Source organism: Cetorhinus maximus, chromosome 11 (genome assembly GCF_964194155.1).
Source record: "Cetorhinus maximus chromosome 11, sCetMax3.hap1.1, whole genome shotgun sequence".
NCBI classification, from domain to species: domain Eukaryota; kingdom Metazoa; phylum Chordata; class Chondrichthyes; order Lamniformes; family Cetorhinidae; genus Cetorhinus; species Cetorhinus maximus.
The window spans coordinates 75,242,170-75,263,566 of record NC_135889.1 but is presented as its reverse complement, the minus strand read 5'-3'; the positions used below and the strand labels follow the sequence as shown (position 1 = coordinate 75,263,566).

Below are 21,397 nucleotides of genomic sequence, written 5' to 3'. Positions count from 1 at the left end.
AAGGGAAGAAAATTGGAATTAAGATGATTGGTTTATCATCATCTTGGCTTCCTATGACTTCAGATTTGCAAACTTTTAAGAATTGTGGCTCAGATCTTTGTTGTCTTTTTGTTTTTAAACAATAGTTTCACCATTTTTAATCTCCTGCGCATACCTGAAGTCTGTGATTTGTTAGTTTTATTCCTAAGCTCCCTTTCTTTGATTCATCCGTACCAGGGCAATTGGGAAATCTTCGATTCAATTTGCCGGCAAGGAACCCTCACTGCTTGCTGTCAGTTTGCCAGTGCGGTTTAAAAGAACCAAATGAGATGAGGGCAGCAAAGTCACTTACTGCTGAAAAATTTTGTTTTGCTTTCCTTGTAACTTTCATAATTGAGTTATCTGATTTCTCTTCTCCCCCCCCCCGACATTGGAATGTGGAGATTATCTTGATTTAAGCCTGATCTACCTTTCACGAACCTACTCATTTTGAGTGATGCTGTTGTCCAGTTCATACTGTTGGCAGGTTTATTCCTGGTATTAAACATTATAGAATGCACAACAGTTGGTAGCATACAGTGTGAACTGTATATCATCTCAATTATAACTTGACAATTTTTTTTTTGTAACTAAAAAACAAAGACTCAAGATTGGATCTACAGACTTATATGAGATCACTTTGCCATTCACAGTGCAGCTTCACAGCACTAAAGCATGCTTGTGCTATATATGTGCTTGTGTAAGATCATTAATTCATGACTGGTGAAGATGGTTGAACCCCATAAATCTTTGCATATTTACTTATCAGTTGTATGGATTTTTAATTTTTAGATCCTGTGTATCTTAATTGTTAACAATTTCTTTAGGCACAGTACGAATTCATCAGTTCTGGTCTGTACCTTGTTTTATTGCTTCATCTGTGCGAACAGAGATTTTCTGACATGATGGGTGGCACAAGTGAGATGCGGACTAGACTTCGGGTAAGCATATAAGTGAAAAATGGATTACAAAAATCTGACTGTGTGAACATAAACTAAATTATTAATTTTATAGCACTTCTTTAACTTGGACAATCTGTGTGTTTTGCATCAAAGTAACTCTCATATGTAAATGATTGCATAACTATTGTCAGCTTAATCATAAATAGACCATAAATACCAGATCACTTTAGTGCTTTGTCACTGGGCCAACAATGTTCTGACATTACCTGCGGTGCTAGGAGGCCAACTAGCAAAAAGATTATTTAATTTCCTTTTCAGAACAAAGGTGTTTTGCTAGCTTCATGATACATTATTTATAAAGTTGTACAATCATTTGAGTTTTGTTTGAGAATTAGTAGTTTATGCAAATAGTATGTGAAGAACCAGCTCAATTAGTACACAGGGTAAGGTGAGAGAATGAATTACCTACCCTTAATATTTATTTTATGGTTGGTTGGTATGGTTGGTGCAGTTTTAAACACAATGTTACCAATTCAGCACTGCAAAACAAGGTTATCTACCAGCTAGATTGTATTATTTTTGAGAGTTGTAATGACTTTTCCCCCCTCACTCTTTGGTACGTTGGGTGAAGCCAGGTATGCGGTTTTGACGTTATCCACTTTTCTTGCTTTCAGTTCATCCATCTGGCAAGAACCCTACAGCAACACATACAAGATCTTGAAAGTAGGTCAGATACCCTTTAGGGCCCTAAACTGTGGTTGATCCAATGGTCTTTGTTGCCCATTATTGAAACTGTACTGTATTTTAAGTCTGTCTGTGAAAACTGAACCTGTTGGCGTGTTATTCTGGATTTTCCAGTGGTGTGTTATTCTGGAAGTCCAAGCACAAGAAAATTTCAGAAGTCACGATCCATATGCTGAAAGTAGACACTATAAAGATGTCTTTTTGCAAAAAAATCTAAGTTTATGAGCATTTTTATTGACTGAACAGGTAGTAGGTGTGTGCATCAGGTTTCAATATCTGTTAAGTTTTAAAATATTGGGCCATAAAACTAAATGATTCTCAATGAAGCACTAATATAATTAAATATCTACCTTTGCTCCCACCCTCTCTCTTTCTGTTTTACATATACTGCATGAACTTCCAGAAGTTGTCATTTTTGTCTAATATGCCTGTGAAGCACTTTGGGATGTTTCCAACTTTAAAGGTGTTATATAAATGCAAGTAGTTGTGGATGAATTGGATTCTTCAGTCAACTCTGTTAAAATTGCCTTAAGACTTGCCCATATTTGAGCATTGTGCCTTTCTGTAGGTGATTCCTTAATGTTTGTCTGCAGAGGGTTGTTCATTCTGTTCCAGCTCATGAACCCAAAAATAGGAGAGGCCTTGGTTTTCCTTCCAATTAAGTCAGTTACATTATCATGGCAGCCAAAAAAAATACTCCTTTCTACTGGTGCTTCACTGGCATTGCATCACCTGCAGTGTAATGGAATAGCTGTTTACACTTATAAAAAGGGTTTCTGCGCCACATATGGCAATGTGATGCCAGCGAAGGGGAGAAGTTCAGAGGAATTTCCATTTAGAATAGTTTGGGAAATTTGAAAATGGCATATTGTCATTCAGTGTGTTGATGGCTAACCCATGAAGAATAGCCCCTTGGCTGATATACTGGAGAGCAACTACTGGCTGTGGACCTATACTTCAACATATTCAAAGCCCTTAGGAGAGGGAAATCGAGCTAATTGATTGGAAAAGTTGGAGGGGAAAGTCATAAAAGAAAGCTTGGTAGCATATCAGATTTTTTAAAAATTAAAGCAGCAACATCTATGAGCTATTTTTTGAGCATTCTCATTAATTGTTGATGTGATATACTCTCATTCTATAAATGAGATAATTGATAACATTAATAATGGCATGAATGATTAGCGCACCTGAAATTCAGCAACAAGTTTGGCACAATTTAATTTATCCTGTTAAGATGCACTAATTGTTTTTGTACATGGGGATAAATGCAACCTGCAGCAGTACTAATCAAACACAGAATTTGAGGTGACTCATTCCAGTGAATTACAGTTTGCTGGTTCAACCTAGTTAACCACAACAGGTAGCTTGTGGCTATCTAACAAATGTAGAATGATTACAGCACAGAGAAGGCCATTCAGCCTGTCGTGTCTGCTGGCCCTCTGAAGGAGCAATTCACCTAGTGCCGTACCCCTGCCTTTTCCCCGTAACCCTGCATATTCATCCTTTTCAGATAATAATCCAATTCCCTCTTGAATGCCTGGATTGAACCTGTTTCCACTACACTGTCAAGCACTGCAGATACTGGAGAGCCTGTGGACTTACGTTCCAACAAATAGTGTCATATACCTATAGTGTGTTAGGGCAGGGGTCAAAATTTTCCCTAAGGGCTACTTTTTCAGGGCTCTTTTCTCATTCTCATTAACAGCTTTATTAGGTGATGCAGTCACGTGGTAACATTACCTTTTTGTTCTGCATTGATTGTATTTTTTCTTAACAAAGACAAGTATGTGGGGTGGGTGCATGTGATTTACTTAAATTAAGAAAAACATCTTGGCTATAGATTTCAAGTTAAACCAGTGCACGCTTATTCGTTTGTTTCACACGGAATCTATAAGATGTTTTGCTTAATTTATTTTAAGTTAATCTCCCAAACTCTATTTCCGAAATGAAAATCATTACCTGTTTTGGTGTTGACCTGGGAGGGATCTCCCCACAATTGTTGAACTTTATAAGTCACCAGGAAACAATAAACAAGGCCTTCTAATATATATATTTTTGTTTATAAAATATGAGCCTTAAATCAGAGAGAAATGAAGGAAAACTAAACAATTTAGTCAGTCAAGGAGTAGGGGGTGCGCATCAAAAAGACCTCGTATTACTGAGACATTGCTCCTGCAGGTAAACTCTCCAGTTGATTATGGATATTGATTTTCTGCACAAAAAAAAAACTCCGTCCTAGAAACTCAGGTAATGGGGGGGAAATAAGATCAACTTTAAGCTGAAGTGAGGATAATGTCACCAGTATTCTTTAATATATGTATATAAAATGAAAATGGGATGGAAGCGAGGGAGAAAGAAAGAGATGACCAAGTTTAGACGGTTAACATTAGAGTGGAGGTGGCAGCTCTGAGAGACGCAGTGGCGTTGCCATCTGATGCGCAAGTGCAAGGCAGCCACTACTGCCCTCAGTGATAGCTTGACAGACCACAACCCACAGATGATGGAGAAAAATGAGACCTCTCATCTGCCCCCACGTCATCTAACTCTAACCACTGTAATTGGATAATCTGCATCATTCTTATTACTGCTTGTGCTTCAGGGCATTGGTGGTTTTACTTTTGCTGATGTGGTGCTACACCCCATCCTTTCTGCATTGCAATGGGGAAACTTGGTGTGCAAAGGAGGCAGGGCAGGGCACCACCACCACTCCGGTGTTCAGGCTTATGTGGTGCTACCCTCCTCTTCCAATCACGGGCTGATTCTCTCCCACACTAGCTGCTGATAGGCCCAATCCTCTCAGCAGCAAGCGTGGGAGAGAATCAGCATGTGATTGGAGGAGCAGCTCATCACAGATTCTGTCACTTTCACAGATGGGGGTGACCTTCTTCCTATTGGTTGCCCTGGTAATTGGATTTTCCTAGGCTTTTTGGGGGCTTTCCAGGGTCAATTCACCTGTTGCCCCTGTGTATTTTGAGCCCTGGTTAAAGGAATCTGTACTGGGAGATCCACCAAACATAATGGACATGTGATAAGGACAGCCTATGAAACAGCTCACTGGAGGACAAGCTTATATCCTAATCTGCTGAACAAAGCTGTAGGCAATTTGCTGCACACGCCTATAACAGCATTTTAAAATATTTGTGTAGGTCCTGTATGTTTTGCAGAATTTGCAATATTAAATTTAGCTTTCACGATTCCTCATCATACCTGTAGGTGATGCTTTTGTTATCATAGGTCCTTGTGAGGACAGCCTTGCTTGATCAACTTTATTGAATTCTTTGAAGTGGTAACAGAGTAGACGGAGATAATGCAGTAGGTGTAATGCATCTAGATATCCAAAAGGCCTTCAGTAAGTTGCCACATAATAGACTAATAAATAAACTAGGAGCCTGGAGGGGCAGAGGAATGAGTAGCAGAATGGATGGCTGGCTGAAAGGAAGAAAGCAGAGTAGAAGTAAACAATAGCTACACAGACTGGCAGATGGTGGAAAGTGGGGTTCCATAGGGATCAGTGCTGGCACCACTGTTGATTGCAATTTATGTTAGCGATTTAGACTTTGGAATCAAAAACAGTTCAAATTTGTGGATGACACCAAATGGAGTGGAATAGTCAACACTAAAGGATGCAACAAATTACAAGAAGGCATTAATAACATGCATATGGGGTATAATAATTGGAAAATGAATTTCAACATATAGTTTGGTAAGAAAAATGAGATGGCTTAAGGAAAATTATCTAATCTAAATGGGGCAGAGGAACAAAGGAATGAATACAAGTACACAAATCACTAAATGTTGCAATGCAGGTCAATAAGGCCATAACTAAAGCAAATCGGACAATAGGGTTTTTTGCAAGGGATAGGATTGAATTTGTGAAGGTGAAGTTAGGCTAAACATGTATTGAACCTTGGTTCCACGCAGTATATAGTTGCCAGATTCTAAACGGGATTATACTTGCACCGGAAAGGGTGTAAAAATGATATACACGATACCGTAATTTTGAGGTTATATTTCTCAGGAAAGGATGAACATGTTGGGTTTCTCCTCTGGGGAAAAAAGGAAGGCTGAGGGGTAACCTAAGAGAGGACTTTAAAAAATATGAAACATTTTGATAGAGTAGGTGCAGAGTGTGCATTTCTACTTGTTGGCAAGAGCAAACCTAGAGGCCATCAATATAAAGTCACCAAAAAAAAGGGAATTTGTAGGATGCGTCTTTATTGGAGAGATGAGAATGTGGAACTCGCCAATACTAAATAGTTGAGTCAAGTAGGAGCGATGCTTACCTGGCCTTCCCTTAAATGCATAAGGGAGAAAAGTAGGGAAGTTATGCTGATAAAGTTAAGTCAAATAGTTGCTTGGTAGTACAGAACTTGAATATTGCTGAAAAGAGAGGCACATTGCTGAAGCTTTTCATCTTGCGCTCGACAAATGCACAAGTACCAAATTTCAAATGATCACTACAATTTATACTTTTTATAATTTAAGATATCAACAATATGTTTTGACTCTCGGGTAAGTTTTCGATTAAATTTCTCCTATAGTATAAATTGTTTTGATCGTTTGAAATTTGCTATTCTTGTGTTTGTCACACGAGTGGGAGCCGAGAAGCCTTGGCAACATATCTTTTTTTCTTCAGCAATATTAAAGTTAGATCAGGAATGGTGGGAAGAAATGATGCAGAAACTCAACTCCTTAGGCAGAACTTCAGACTTAGAGCTCCATACTTTGCCCTCTGTTGCAGGCTGCCCCCTTGCTCTCTCTCTCTGTCTCTCTCTCTCTACCCCACCTCCCCCCCCGGTCAAAGTGTCAACTTCTGGCTTGCTTCATTGATTTCCACCCCTGGGTTTTTGTTTTGTCACCAATCTCAAAATAAATGTTAATATAATGCATCCCATTGTTGCCTCTCTCTTGATAAATTGCCCCAACCTGAATATCTTGACATTCCATCCCCAGGACTGCACCTTATCAAATGCCTTTTGGAAATCCAAGTACATCACGTTGACACGTTCCTCTGTGTCCATGTTGCTTGTTACTTGCTCAAAGAACTCTAATAAATTAGTCAAACATGATTTCCCTTTCATAAAATCATGTTGACTCTGCCTGAATACATTGAGATTTTTTAGTGCCCTGCTATAACCACCTCAATAGATTCTAGCATTTTCCCTCTGACAGATGATAGGCTAATTGGCCTGTAGTTCCCTGCTTTCTGCCTCCTTTCTTGAATAGAGAAGTTATATTCATAATTTTCTGATCTGATGGGATCTTTACAGAATCTAGGGAATTTTGTAAAATTTAAACCAATGCCTCTACTATCTCTGCAGCCACTTCTTTGAAGACCCTAGGGTGAAGTCCATCTGGATCTGGGAACTTGTCAGCTTTCAGCTCTAATAGTTTTCTCAGTACCCTTTCTTTAATGATAATTGTTCTAAGTTCCTCCCTCTCTGTCACCCTTTAATTTAAAAGTGTTTCTGGGATGTTATTTGTGTCTTTTACGGTGAAGCTGGACACAAAATATATTTCAATACTCCCTTATTTCCCATCATTAAATCCCCAGATTCACACTCTAGAGGACCCATGCTCACTTTAATTACTCTTTTCCTTTTCAAATACTTGTAAAAAGTCTTACCTGTTTTTATATTTCTAGCTAGCTTTCTCTCATACTCTAACTTCTCTGTCCTTTGTTATTTTTTTAGTCATTCTTTGGTTTTAAATTCTGTACCATCTTCTGATCTACCATTATTCCTTGCACAAGTGTATGCTTTTTCTTTGAGTTTGATGCTATCTTTAGCTTCCTTAGCCACAAATGGTGCATCCTTTTCCTAGCCGGTCTTTCTCACTAGAATGTATCTTGCTGAAAAATGACAACTAACTTCTCATAATGCTTGCATAAAAATGTTACTTAACTTATTTGATTATTACGAAGGGTAGTGGCCATGGTAATATTTTGCACATTATGTTGAATAAAATATATCTTCTAAATCCCTCAAGCATTATTTCAGGTTTACTTGTTGACATATGATTCTTTTTAAAAAAAAACTTTTAGCAATTCCTGTAAACAATTTTTTTTTTTTTAGCTGTCACAACTAAAATTTGCCTGTCTGTTGTACTTCTCTAAGTCATCTTGGCACTGTCGTTAAGGTTTCTGTCCTGGGGCCTGTACAAATCCCACTCTTCAGAACTGGGATGGGTGATGAATATATTTGAATTTTCATGGATTAATAGCATGAAACAAATGTAAACCACAAAAGAAGAACTTGCATTTATATGGTGCCTTTCATGACTTCAGAATGTTCCAAAGCTTCATAACCAAGTCTCATCACGGTTATAATGTGTGAAAACATGTCAGCTAATTTGTACACTCTGAGGCCCCAGAACCAGCAATAAGGTAAAACACCAGTTAAATTGGTGAGGTTCGAGGGATAAATGGTGGCCTGGGCATCAGGAGGATTTCCCTCTTCAATTAGTGTTATGGCATCTTTTACATCCTCCTGGAAGGCCAGTCTAGATTCTGTGCTCTGGTCTTGGAGTGCAGCTTGATCTTTCAATCTTCAGATTCAGAGTTAAGTGGTACCACTGAATTTTCTAAATTAATGGCTGAGGGAAATTTGTTAGAATTTTCTGTGTGAATTTCCATTGGCAGCATTGGGCAAAAGCAGCTAGTTCTGGCAACAATGGCCAGGCAGGGAAAATTATTGACAAGAATTTCCACACTTGAGGTCCGTGTTGGATAGTGTACAATGTGAACATAAAATGACATCTGTTTTGACTCCATTGCCTCCCATGATCTCACAGCCATTGGCAACTATTGTCTAAGCTTACATATCAAGAATAGTAATTTCAGCTAGGTGCTGGATGCTGTTATCTGCAAAATGTTAACTTTGCTTTGAGAGGAGAAAATTTTAGAGAGATCAAAGAAAGCAGAATCGACTTCAAAACCAATTAACCGTAATTTGTAGAATTGGCTTAAAGATATAAAAGCCCAAAGTTTGTAGCAGGAGAAACAGTAAGGTTATCAGCAGTTGGTAGGGAACAAATCCCACAACAGCATCCAACGTTGATGTCTGACTTGCCCTGCTCTTCCACAAGCTTTATTGCATTAATACCTAGCCTGCAGACTCTGTATTAAAATATCCAAAAGGTGTGAAGCTACCCACTAAACTCAGCAGAAAAATTTGGGCCTTGTCCATTCAAGTGTAAGTAATTATGGCAGAATAAGTCTTTTTACCAAGCAACCTGAAAATTAAGTGTGGAGCCTCATTCCTCAGTGAGACACACTGTTTCTTACTCACACAAGTCCCAGACCGCCTGTAGAGGTTACTATATAAAAATTGATTTCTAATTACTAAGTTGCCATGCAAAAGTCCATGGGCAGTTTAAAGCATAATGAACGGCAAGTACTGTTCGTTTGTCTCTGACCTCAGTTGGGCCAATACTTTACTTGACTGACGGGTCATTTTGATAGTATATTCCTGAAATGATATGTTGACTTTTCGGTACAAGATATATGTTAATCTGTCCAGTTAATCACTATGCTATCAGATTGTTTAAACAGAGCAGATTTCCATCTGTTCGAATCTCACCTGAAGGTTTCAAAACTGGGCTTTCATGTGTTTTGCTCAGAATTTTTAATATCTAAAACCATGAATGATATAGATTGAATATTTGGAATGTTATCTGTACTAGGGTGAGGTCCTATATTTCTTGGCATTCCCCTGGCTGAGTATAATAAATAAAATGGGATTTGGGGGTATTTTATCAAGACAAAACAATCAAGTACAGAAAATATTAAGAAACAAAAGCTATTATGCTGAGACAGTATGAAGAATGGCAAATAATAGAATTCTAAATGATATTATGAACTCAGTTCAAGAAATGGCATGGCCATTTAGAGAAAATAAATAATCTTGTGGAAAATAAAGGCATACTTAACATGTTAAATCTATAGAAACATAGAAAATAGGAGCAGGAGTAGGCCATTCAGCCCTTCGAGCCTGCTCCACCGATCATTTATGATCATGGCTGATCATCCAACTCAATAGCCTGCTCCCACTTTCTCCCCATATCCTTTGATCCCTTTCGCCCCTCGAGCTATATCTAACTCCTTGAAAACATACAATGTTTAGGCCTCAACTACTTTCTGTGGTAGCGAATTCCGCAGACTCACCACTCTCTGGGTGAAGAAATTTCTCCTCATCTCAGTCCTAAATGGTCTACCCTGTATCCTCAGATTGTGACCCCTGGTTCTGGACTCCCCCACCATCGGGAACATCTTTCTTGCATCTACCCTATCTAGTCCTGTTAGAATTCTCTTTTGGGTTTACGTGAAAATGTGTGGTAATGGCACTGAAGGAGTCAAAAGAGGAGGAGATTGTTCAACTGGATAGAAAATCTGTGGATTAAGAAGTTGTGCTGAAAAGAAAAATCAAGTAATAGATTGCCTGTGTCCTGGAATGCTGACTGAGGAAGTAGTGGAGGCTTTTAACTACAATCTTTCAGACCCTTCAATTATGGTTGCCAGAGGACTGAAGGGCTGCCAATGCAATGTCTCTATTTAAAAAGGATCAAGTTATAAACCTAGTAATTATCAACCAGTTGGCCTAATAGTTACAAGCAGCTAGAGCCTGTAAAGATATTAAATTTATATCATAGAAAAATATAAGCTAATCATGGATTTTTAAAAAGCAATTTGTCTGCCAGAGCTTTTTTTGAGAAATTAATGGAGAAATAAAGGATATGATGTGAATAGGTTTTCAAAAAGTGCCACCTAAGAGTCCTTCATAAAATTAAGGCACATGGTACTAAAGAAGAGTAGCACCGTGGATTGGGATTTTAGTTAAAGGACGTAAAGCAAGCGAGCATTTTTTTTGGATTGGAGTGATGTAAACAGTTTTGTTCCCTCAAGCAGTAGTATCAAATTTTGCAGGCGCAAAATTAGGAGTTGGGTTTACTGCAGACTGTAACTGGCTTCAGGAATTTGAAAGGGAGATTGTGATGTATTGGTAATGTCACTGGACTAGCAACCCAGAGGCCCCAGCTAATGATGTGGGGATGTGTGTTCAAATCCCATCATGGCAGCTGGTGGAATTTGAATTCAATTAATAAATCTGGAATTAAAAGCTAGTCTTGGTAATAGTGACCATGAAACCATTGTCGGTTTGTCTTATAAGCCCATCTGGCTTGGGGAAAGAAATGTGCCATCCTTAGCTGGTCATGTGACCCCAGACCCACAGCAATGTGCTTGACTCTTAAACACCCACTGAAATTGCCTAGCAAGCCACTCAGTTGTATCAAAACCCTTAAAGTCTAAAAGGAATGAAACCCGGCATCGACCTAGTCACCCAAAATGACAACGGCACACCAAGCCCCATCAACCCTGCAAAGCCTTCCTTACTAAAGCCTGGGAGCTTGTGCCAAAATTGAGAGCTGTCCCACTGACTAGTCGAGCAACAGCCTGACACTGTCTGCAAGGTATGATTTGTTAAGTATGACTATGTTCCAGGCATCACCATCCTTGGGTATGCATCCTGCGCTGTTAGCTACATTAACAACCAATTTAAGATAATCAATTGAGCTCATAACGAGTCCTATTTAAAAGCAACTTAAGAGGTGTCAGCTGTGGCTCAGTTCATAGCACCCTCGCCTTTGAATCAGAGGGTTGTGGGTTCACGTCCCACTCCCGGAAACCAAGAACTGTGGTTGTACTCAAAAGAGTTGCAATCTGTGACTGTTGATAACTCGAAAGAATTTTTTTTTTTAAAAAGCAACTTATATTCAGGAACCCATTCTCTGAAAACCAAAGGAATATGTTCAGCCTTGGCACCCATTGAATTACCCAGGAGCTTGGGGAGCGTACCCAGGGATGGTGATGGTGGTGTCTGAGACTTTGCAGGATTGACAGGGCTTGGTGCCCTCTTTTGCACAACCTAGAAGTATTGCTGGTAGGAAATACAAGTTTCTAATGTATTTGGAATTAAATAGTTTTCCATACTGGAGGAAAGTGTGCAGTAATGTCCTGGGGTGCTTGTTGGGACCACTGCTATTTTTGATGTACATTAATGACCTGGATTTGAGAATACAGGGAATAGCTTTGAAATTTGAAGATGATCTGAGATTCTGGGTAGGGTGGTGGGGAAATAGTAAACCATGAGGACTAAGTAATAACAGACTTAAAGAAAATATTGACATGAAATGAGCAGAGACTTGCCAGATGAAATTTAACACAGGGAAGTGTGAATTGACTGATTTTGGTAGCAAGAATGAGGAAAGACGACGTAAACTAAACGGTACAATTGGAAGGGGATTTTAGGTACAGAAACCTGGGGGTGAAGTTGCACAGGTCTTTGAAGATGGTAGACGTTGAGATGGATATTCTGGAATACAGAATCCTTCTCTTTGTTCATTGAGGAATAGAATAGAAAAGCATAATTTCATAGCTCTTTTAAAAGCATGATGAGCTGAATGGCTTCCTTTTGTGTTGTAGATTTCTATAATTCTGTGTAATAGTTGTATTAAAATATGAATGGAGTGGGTAATGCCCCCAAGTAGCAGGCTAGCTCATGAACATGTTAACTGGGGTCCTAGTGCCAAACTTGCCAGATTTGTGCAGAACATGCTCCATTTCAGTTTTTCCTGGTCTCTGTATCCTAACCAGTGATTCTAAAGGGACTGATTGAAGCCACCGAGTAACAGGTAAATTTCTTAGTTTTTAATTTGCTTCACTGTGGCACCAGGAGGAGTAGCTCTTCCTAACCTCTCACCATCACTGCAAGCCATTGCCAGCTTATGACTGCAGCATCCCTCCTTCCCAACTCGGAACTTGACTGTGGATCAGCTTGGCATCTAAGCTGGCCAATTATATGAGCGACCTGACCGGTAAACCTGTGCAGTCACCCAGTTGACTCCCACAGCTCACTGGCTTTATGGAAATGAGGCAGACTTGAGACTCAGTTTTGGAGTACAACTTGGACTTCTGTCCTTGGTACAAATTTCAAACATGCCATCTACCTGGTGCCTGTTCCCAGTACAAAAATATTTTCTCCACCTTTTGTATCTTTATTACTGAGGTTCATGTTTGATTTTGCAGGGAACTAATTTCATAAACCACCCACTTTGTAGACAAATGCAATGGGATAGTCAGCCTGCTTCAACAATTTGGGAATATTTGACATCTGTTTTCATCAATGCCTGTGCTGCAATGAGATTCTTGGCCTTGGCTTTAGGAACATTGATGGATAAAAATATTTGCCAAGTAGATAACCTTGTCACTGCCACAGCATTGCAACAACTGTGATGAGCCTAGTAAATATCTTTTTGTAAGCAATGGAGATAAGTAAATATCTTCAAATTTGGTACAACCAACTAAAACAACTTGCTAACCTTAGACATTTTAAAACCTTTTGCATGTGTACTTTTTTGAAAATTAATTTTTATTTTAAATCTTCACAGCTACAGATGAAGATTCTGAAGATGAACAGGATAGCTTTGGCAGCAGTAGAACATTGGGAGATTCTGCTTAACGGACTCACGATGGGGCTTGTATAGCACAAATGGAATCAATGCAACAGTGAGGAAAGCCCCTGTAGGCTTTATTCAAATGGCTAACCATTGTATTCAAATTTCAATTTGCTTTTGCTAGAAATTGCTAGTGGAGCATCATCAAAGAATAATACTGAAACATTAGGTGCAGTTTCTCAGTTTTGTGACTACATGATAAATGATAACATGCTTTATAATTTGATAAAATAACAATTAAAGCTTTTTATTTTAAGTTAGCATTAGAAACTAAGCAGTAAGGCGACACATTGTATATTCATATAATCTGCTTTTCACTTTTTAATATTTTCGGTCTTGGAGTGAATGTGGGCATCTGAAGTTTTGCAGCACAATACAGGTCTGACTTGCTTGGATGAAATATAGGCCATGGGACTCTTTCAACTCCAGAATTTGCAGGAGATGCAAGAACCACAGGTTTCTGACATCATTAGAAACTTCTATATATTTAAATGGATATTTTTGTCCAAGTATGTTTCCTTTCATGAGTACATAGATTCATAACTGTCAATAAGGATCTTGATGCAATTTTAAGATAAATTGATTGCTCAGAATTTCTTGTTGGGACTGCGTGCCCCATTGGCAAATGATGTTCAGATGCATTCAATCTTTTGAGATCCAGGTAAAATTGTCTGCCTTATCAAAAGATAGATATGGTGATTAAAGTAGCAGTTTTCTTTGTTCAGAAAATTATTAAAGGTATTAAGTTGTAAAAAAAAAAATTCTTGTTACATTTTTGGCTTTTTACAACTGTTTTTGAGAAAATGTCATGTTTATAAGCCAAATTCCCTTGTAATTGCTACTCTTAGTATCTTCAACACAATGCACTTTGTTTCAAAGAGTGCACAATATTTAAATTTATGAAGTAAAAGTTTTTTTTGGTGTGGAAGAATTTTTATTCATAGATTGCAAGGTAATTATGGATGAAGAGAATCATTCAGCGCATCTTGGTTCATCCAGGGAAAGTGTGAATCATTTGTTACTCTGACCTCCCTTAAAAAATGTATATCTAGGTTCATCAACAAATGAGAATACAAACTGTTCCTTTGGTACATGTTGTCTAAAGTAATATAACGTGAGTACGAATGCATCTGTTACATTTTTGTTTTGTACTAGTTATAAATGGTGACCATAGTCTGCTGATTTACTTGAAACAAATCATTCAAAATTTTAGAAATCTGAAATACAAACAGGAAATGCTGGAAACTCTCAACAAGTCTGGCAGCATTGGTGCAGAGAGCAAGGTGGCTTCTGACAGCAGATCATTAATCTGAAATGTTAGCCCAGTCTTCCTCTCTCCACAGCTGTTGCCTAACCTGCTAAGTGTTTGCCTTCCTGTCTTAGCTGAATTCACAGTTTGGCATGAAATAAATCATTTATAGCAAGAGTATTTTTCATGGGATGATCTTTTTATGTAAAGTCTTAAAAATCAGACTCTGGCCTTCCTTTTTAGGGCTAAAAACTGAAACTGGCATTTGGAAATAGATCCCAAATGTGAAACTTGTCTGTATGATACTTTTTCCAAATACCTCTATCCACCTGAACAAATTAATTATATTTGAAGCTTAGTCTAATAAGCAAATAGAACAGCTATTGTGTGCTATCAAGGTTCTACAAGCAGCAGGGCCACAGCAAGCTTGGTAGGCCAAGTGGCCTCCATCAATCCTGTATGATTTTGAACACCTTATTAATCTCTTTGTCTTGTACAGATTACACTTAGTCTACGAACCAGCTGGGCTGAGTAGCCCATTTGTACTAGGTCGCTGTTTATGCTGCACATAAATCTCCTTTCACCTTTTCTTTATATAATTCTATCCATACACCTTTCATTCCTTTCTCCATCGTGCTTATCCAGCAGCTATGCCCTTTGCCTCAGCTACTGTATCTACCTCTGTAAAAGCTGATCTCATGAAAGCCAACCCTTGATTTTTGGCTTCAAATTTTGTAATTTTTCATATCTCATGTAAAAGACAATCTTAGTTTTTCAGACATCAAAGCCCATTGGCTGTCCTGTTCTCTTCTCCTCCCTTCTGCCCTGGAGACCTCTTTACACGCTTATCAAAAAAAGGCAGCAGATGAGAGTTGTTGTCCAGGAAAGCCCTGGTGTCAACCTGCTTGTTTACTGAGCTGCTTGAAATGAGATTCCGCTAACATTGTCACCGTAGACGGCCCAAATCATAGCACTCCCCAAGGAAGCACAACCATGACTGGACAATTACCAATCTTGCCCTGGTACGCTGGGGCACAGAGCTAAACAGTGCAGTCTGTCTGACTGTGGCAGACTGAACCTTGCCATCCATGTCATGGCAACAGGCAGCTGGCCAATCAGCAGACACATTTCGATATCCAATCCATTTACAGGATGCTGTGAGGGCCCAAATTAAGCACGCTTGTAAACCCTTCAAATATTACTCAACCCTTAACTTTTGCCTAAAAAATTCGACTTTTACATGGGTACATAAATACCTCTTGTGGTTGTGCCATTTTCATTTTTCCCACTTTTGACCCTTAACTCAAACCATCACTACCACTCTGTCTTCCTATCCACCTGCCGTACGAGGCTTAAATCTCCCTTGGATAAGCCCATTAAGGTATCCGTCACGTCTCACCAACTTCCCTGCCTGGCATGTATATTAGGATATAACCTTACTAAATTCTATCCAATCCATTACCACAATCCATTAAGACTGTGTGTCAGTGGAGTATTTGTTGCCTGGATCTACATTTTCCTCAGGAAGGTTCATGCCATCTATGATCTTAGTGTGAATGATTGCATTGTCATCCTGGCTTTGGATGAAACTAGGCTCTCAGGTGCCAACTCCTTGCCTCTTACCAAAGCCGCCTCCACTTGGCTATACTTCCCACCACTGCTCAAGTTGACATAGTGATGGTATGGCCCTTATCACCAAACTCATACCTTGGTCTCTCTCCTTATACTCCATTATCACATTCAGCTCCTTTTCAGCACCTCAGCATCCTTCTGTACCCCAAGGTATCCTCCCTCAGCCCATGGACTCAGTGAAATCAAGGTTGAGAAGCCAATCTCCACCTCATCCCCTTGTCTTCTCCATCTGATTTTAATTGTTCTTCATTTAACCTCTCTCTTCATCTAACTTGATCATATGCATAGTCATCCCCTTTTTTGCTATCTCCTTGCTTAGCTATCCACCACCAAATCTGTTGGATAACACTAAGTACCAGTGGATCTCAGTCACTCTTGTCAAAACGTCCACTATTCCAAGATCATCTTGGAGAGTAAAGATGGGCTTAGATTCTTATCTCTCTTATGAATGGTCTCCTTTAATTCTTCTTCCTTTGCCCCTTCCACTAACAAATTGGAGGAGCCCATGGACTTCTGATCCACCTTCCCTGTTCCTAGCATGCCAGAGTAATGAAAATGTTACTGGACTAACAATCCAGATCCCACAATGACACTTTATAACTGAATTCAAATTATCAAAGAACTTGCATTAATAACAGCTTTTATGATCTCAGGGCATGTCAAGTTGCTTTACACTCAATGAAGTACTTTTTTTTAGTGTGGTCAATGTAATGTTGGGAAACATGTGAGCCAGAACCAAAGGATCAGGTAAAACTCTGTGCCTGTGGCCATAGTACATTTTCCCTTCCTTGACATCTCTGCAGCTTTTGGCACAGTCAATCACATACTTCTCCTATTTCTGTCCTCCAATACCTAGTCGAATGGGGAAACGCATTGTTGGTTACATTTTTACTTATAGAAAATAGGAGCAGGAGTAGATCATTCGGTCCTTCGAGCTTGCTTTGCCATTTAATATGATCATGGCTGATCCTCTATCTTAACGTCATACTCCCGCTCTCTCCCCATACCCCTTGATGCCTTTAGAGTTTAGAAACCTACCTGATCGTAGCCAAAGCATCTCAAGATTGACTTTGCTTACTACCCCATGTAATTAATGTTGAGTCCCTGCCCCCACAACATATCCTCGGTCATCTCTTTTTTTTTCATTCACCTCAAAGCCTCCCTTTGGCAACATATTCCACAGCATTGGGAAGCTTCCACATTGTATAATGACGACACCAACTCTACTGCCTGTCTTGACCATTCTGTACTAAGAGTTTGCTTGTCTGACATTCTGTATTGGATAAACTCTGCTTTCCTCCGGATAAACATTGGCAAAACTGAAGCCATTGCCTTTTTTCCCCCATCACAAACTCCATATCCTTGTTGCCAATTGTATCCCCTCCCCGGGCAACATCTCAAGCTGAACCAGACTGTTCACAACCCTAGAGCCCTATTCCAAGTCAGCATGATGTGTGACTTGGAGGGGAACTTGCAAGTGGTGGTGTTCCCAGGTATCTGCTGCCCTTGTCCTTCCAGGTGATAGAGGTCAAGGGTTTGGAAAATGCTGTCAAAGGAACCTTGGTCAGTTGCTGCAGTGCTCCTTGTGCTGCCACTGTGCGTTGGTGGAGGAGGGAGTGAATGTTGAAGGTGGTGGATGGGGTGCTTATCAAGTGGGCTGCTTTGTCCTGGATGGTGTTGACCTTAAGTGTTGTTGGAGGTGCACTCATCGAGGCAAGTACGGAGTACTCCATCACACTCCTGACTTGTGCCTTATGGATGATGGACAGGGTTTCAGGAGTCAGGTGAATTAATATCCACAGAATTCCCAACCTCTGACCTCTTCTGGCCTCGGTATTTATATGGCTGGCCCAGTTCACTTACTGGTCAGTAGTAACCCCCAGGATGTTAATAGTGGTGGGTTCAGCACTGGTAATGCCTTTGAATGTCATGGGGAGACGGTTGGATTCTCTCTTGATGAAGATGGCCATTCCTTGGCACTTGTGTGGCGTGAATGTTACTTGCCACTTTTCAGCCCAAGCCTAAATATTACCCAGGACCTGCTGCATATGAACAGCTTCACTATCTGAGGAGTCACATTTGGTGCTGAACATTTTGCAATCATCCCCACTTCTGACCTTCTGATGGAGGGAAGGTCATTGATGAAGCAGCTGAAGATGTTTTGGCCCAGTACACTACCCTGACGAACACCTACAGCGATGTGCTGGGACTGAGACGATTGACTTCCAACAACCACAACCATCCTTTGACTCGAAACAGTGGAGAGTATTCCCCCTGATTATCATTGACTTCAGTTTGGTTGGGGCTCCTTGACGCCATGCTCAGTCATACGAATTAGGAGCAGGAGGAGACCACTCGGCCCCTCAAGCCTGCTCTGCTATTCAATAAGATCATGGCTGATCTAATTTTTAACCTCAACTTCACGTCCCTGTCTACCCCGAAAACTTTACACCCCCTTGCTTATCAAGGATCTATCTACTGCCTTAAAGATATTCAAAGGCTCTGCCTCAAGCACGTTTTGAGGAAGAGAATTCCAAAGTGTCTCAGCCTCAAAAAAAAATTCATCTGTCTTAAATGGGTGACCCCTTATTTTTAAACAGTGGCCCCAAGTTCTAGATTCTCCCACAAAGGGAATCAACCTTTCCACATCCACCCTTTCAAGTCCCCTCAGGATCTTGTGTTTCAATTAAGCCGCCTCCTACTCTTCTAAATTCCAGTAAATACAAGTCTAGCTTATCCAGCCTATCCTCATAAAACAACCCACCCATTCCAGGTATTAGTCTAGTAAAACCTTCTCTGAACTGCTTCTAATCATTTGCATCTTTCCTTACATAAGGAGACCAGTACTGTCAGTAGTACTCCAGATATGGTCTCACCAATGCCCTGTATAACTGAAGCATAACCTCCCTACTTTTTTATTCAATTCCCCTTGTAATAAACAATAACATTCTATTAGCTTTGCTAATTACTTGCTGCACCTGCATACTAACCTTTTGCAATTCGTGCATTAGGACACCCAGATCCCTCTGCATTTCAGAGCTTTGCAAACTCACCATTTAGATAATATGCTTTTTTTAAAAATTCGTCCTTCCAAAATGGGCAGCCTCACATTTTCCCTCATTATATTCCATTTGCTAGATCTTTGCCTACTCACCTAACCTTTCTATATCCTTTCGTATCCTCCTTATGTCCCTTCACAGCTTACTTTCCTATCTTGTTATCAGCAAATTTAGCAACCATACCATCAGTCCCTTCATCCAAATCATTTACACAGATTATAAAGAGTTGAGGCCCCGGCACTAATCCCTGTGGCACACCACTCGTCACATCCTGCCAACTAGGAAAAAAACCATTTATGCCTGTTCCCTGTTAGCTAGCCAATCTTCTATCCATGCCAATATGTTACCCCCCACTCACAATGAGCTTTTATTTTCCACAGAAACCTTTGATGAGGCACCTTATCAAATGCCTTCTGAAAATCTAAGTACAGCACATTCACTGATTCCCTTTTTCCACAGCACCTGTTACTTCTCCAAGAACTCCAATGAATTGGTTAAACATGATTTGCCTTGCAGAGTTAACATGGCTTTGTGCCTGATTACCTTGAATTTAATTAAGTGCCCTGTTATAAAATCTTTAATAATAGCTTCTAGGTCAAATGCTGCCTCCATGTCAAGGGCAGTCACACTCACCTCCCCTCTGGAGTTCAGTTCTTTTGTCCATGCTTGGACTAAGGCTGTAATGAAGTCAGGAGCTGAGTTGTTCTGGCAGAACCCTAACTGAGCATCCGTGAGCAGGTTATTGCTGATTAAGTGCCGCTTGATAGCACTGCCAACGGCACTTTCCATTACATTGCTGATGATCGAGAGTAGACTGATGGGGTGGTAACTGGCCGGGTTGGATTTGTTCTGCATTTTGTGGACAGGACATACCTGGCAGTTTTATATGTTGCCAGATAGATGCCAGTGTGTTGTAGCTGTACTGAATTGGTTGGCTAGGGGCATGGCTAGTTCTGGAGCACAAGTCTTCAGTACCATCACTGGAATGTTATCAGGGCCCATAGCCTTTGCAGTATCCAGTGCCTTCAGCTGTTTCTTGATATCATGGAGCGAATCAAATTGGCTGAAGACTGGCATCTGTGATACTGGGAACCTTGGGAGGAGGCCGAGATGGATCATCCCCCTCAGTACTTCTGACTGAAGATGGCCACAAATGCTTCAAACTTTTGCACTGATGTGCTGATCTCGCCCCAGCATTGAGGATGGGGATATTTGTGGAGTCTGCTCCTCCAGTTAGTTTAATTGTCCACCACCATTCACAACTGGATGTGACAGGACTGCAGAGCTTAGATTTGATCTGTTGGTTGTGAGATTGCTTGGCTTTGACTATCGCATGCTGCTTCTGTTTGCCAGGCAAGTAGTCCTGTGTTGTAGCTTCACCAGGTTGACACCTCATTTTTAGGTATGCCTAGTGCTACTCTTGGTATGCTCTCCTGCACTCTTCATTGAACCAGGATTGATCCCCAGCTTGATGGTAATGGTGGGGTGGGGGATATGCTAGGCCATGAGGCTACAGATTGCGGTTGTATACAATTCTGCTGATGGCCCACAGTGCATCAATTTTTGAAAGTGACTGGACATAGCGAGAGAGTGGGTAGCAAAGCACATGTGTTCTTGGATTTCATAAATGTATTGAGTGCAAAAACTGGGAAGTTGTACTGAGCCTTTATTCTGTCCAATTATGGTCACCTCATTTTAGGGAGGGTCACATGGACCAGTATTTCTTATTCAAGAAAATTGCAATTGATCCCTTTACAATGGATGCAAAGTCTTAAAAGTCCTTTTCAAACATTCTTAAACAGTTACAGATTCGACAAACATTTTAAAGTAATTACAAATTTTCCTTGCTGTACTGCTTCTGAATCAAAGGTCTTCATGCATTCAATACTTCTGTGAAGAAGTAAGAAAGTGTTTAATAAAGGAAATATAGTGAATGTTGTGTATATATGGATTTTCAAAAGATGCATGAAGTGCTGCAGGAGGATCCTTGATGAAATAGGGCACATATCATTACAAGGAACCTGTCACCATATGTTGATAAACTTCCAGGTGTAATAGATTTGTTAATAGACGGAGGAAAAAGAAAAATCAGGCTTGCGTTGATATACGACCACTGGACGTCTCCAAGCACTTCACAGCCAGAGAAGAGGCGTAACAATCATCTCACTCGTGTTAATTTACAGCTTTATCAACTTGTCTTCACATTCTTTTTAAAGATGTGTACCTCAACTGTTTCCCATATATTGTATATTAGCTCTCCTTATTCTAACACTTAAAATGTA

At 40.0% G+C, this 21,397-nt stretch overlaps 1 protein-coding gene across 6 annotated transcripts in view; it reads left to right on the top strand.

Moving 5' to 3' along the window:
- Positions 1 to 21,397, top strand: part of marchf7 (membrane-associated ring finger (C3HC4) 7) — a 64,195-nt gene that overhangs the window by 34,260 nt on the left and 8,538 nt on the right. For 4 of the 6 annotated variants that reach the window (XM_078552236.1, XM_078552238.1, XM_078552235.1 and 1 more), the window contains exons 9-11: positions 846 to 959; positions 1,595 to 1,643; positions 13,110 to 13,936. In XM_078552236.1, coding sequence (XP_078408362.1) covers positions 846 to 959; positions 1,595 to 1,643; positions 13,110 to 13,180 — 234 coding nt within the window. In that variant the 3' untranslated portion in view covers positions 13,181 to 13,936. Of the gene's footprint in view, positions 1 to 845; positions 960 to 1,594; positions 1,644 to 13,109; positions 13,937 to 21,397 lie in introns of those variants that run through there. The other 2 variants (XR_013577974.1, XM_078552237.1) reach the window with 1 other exon arrangement.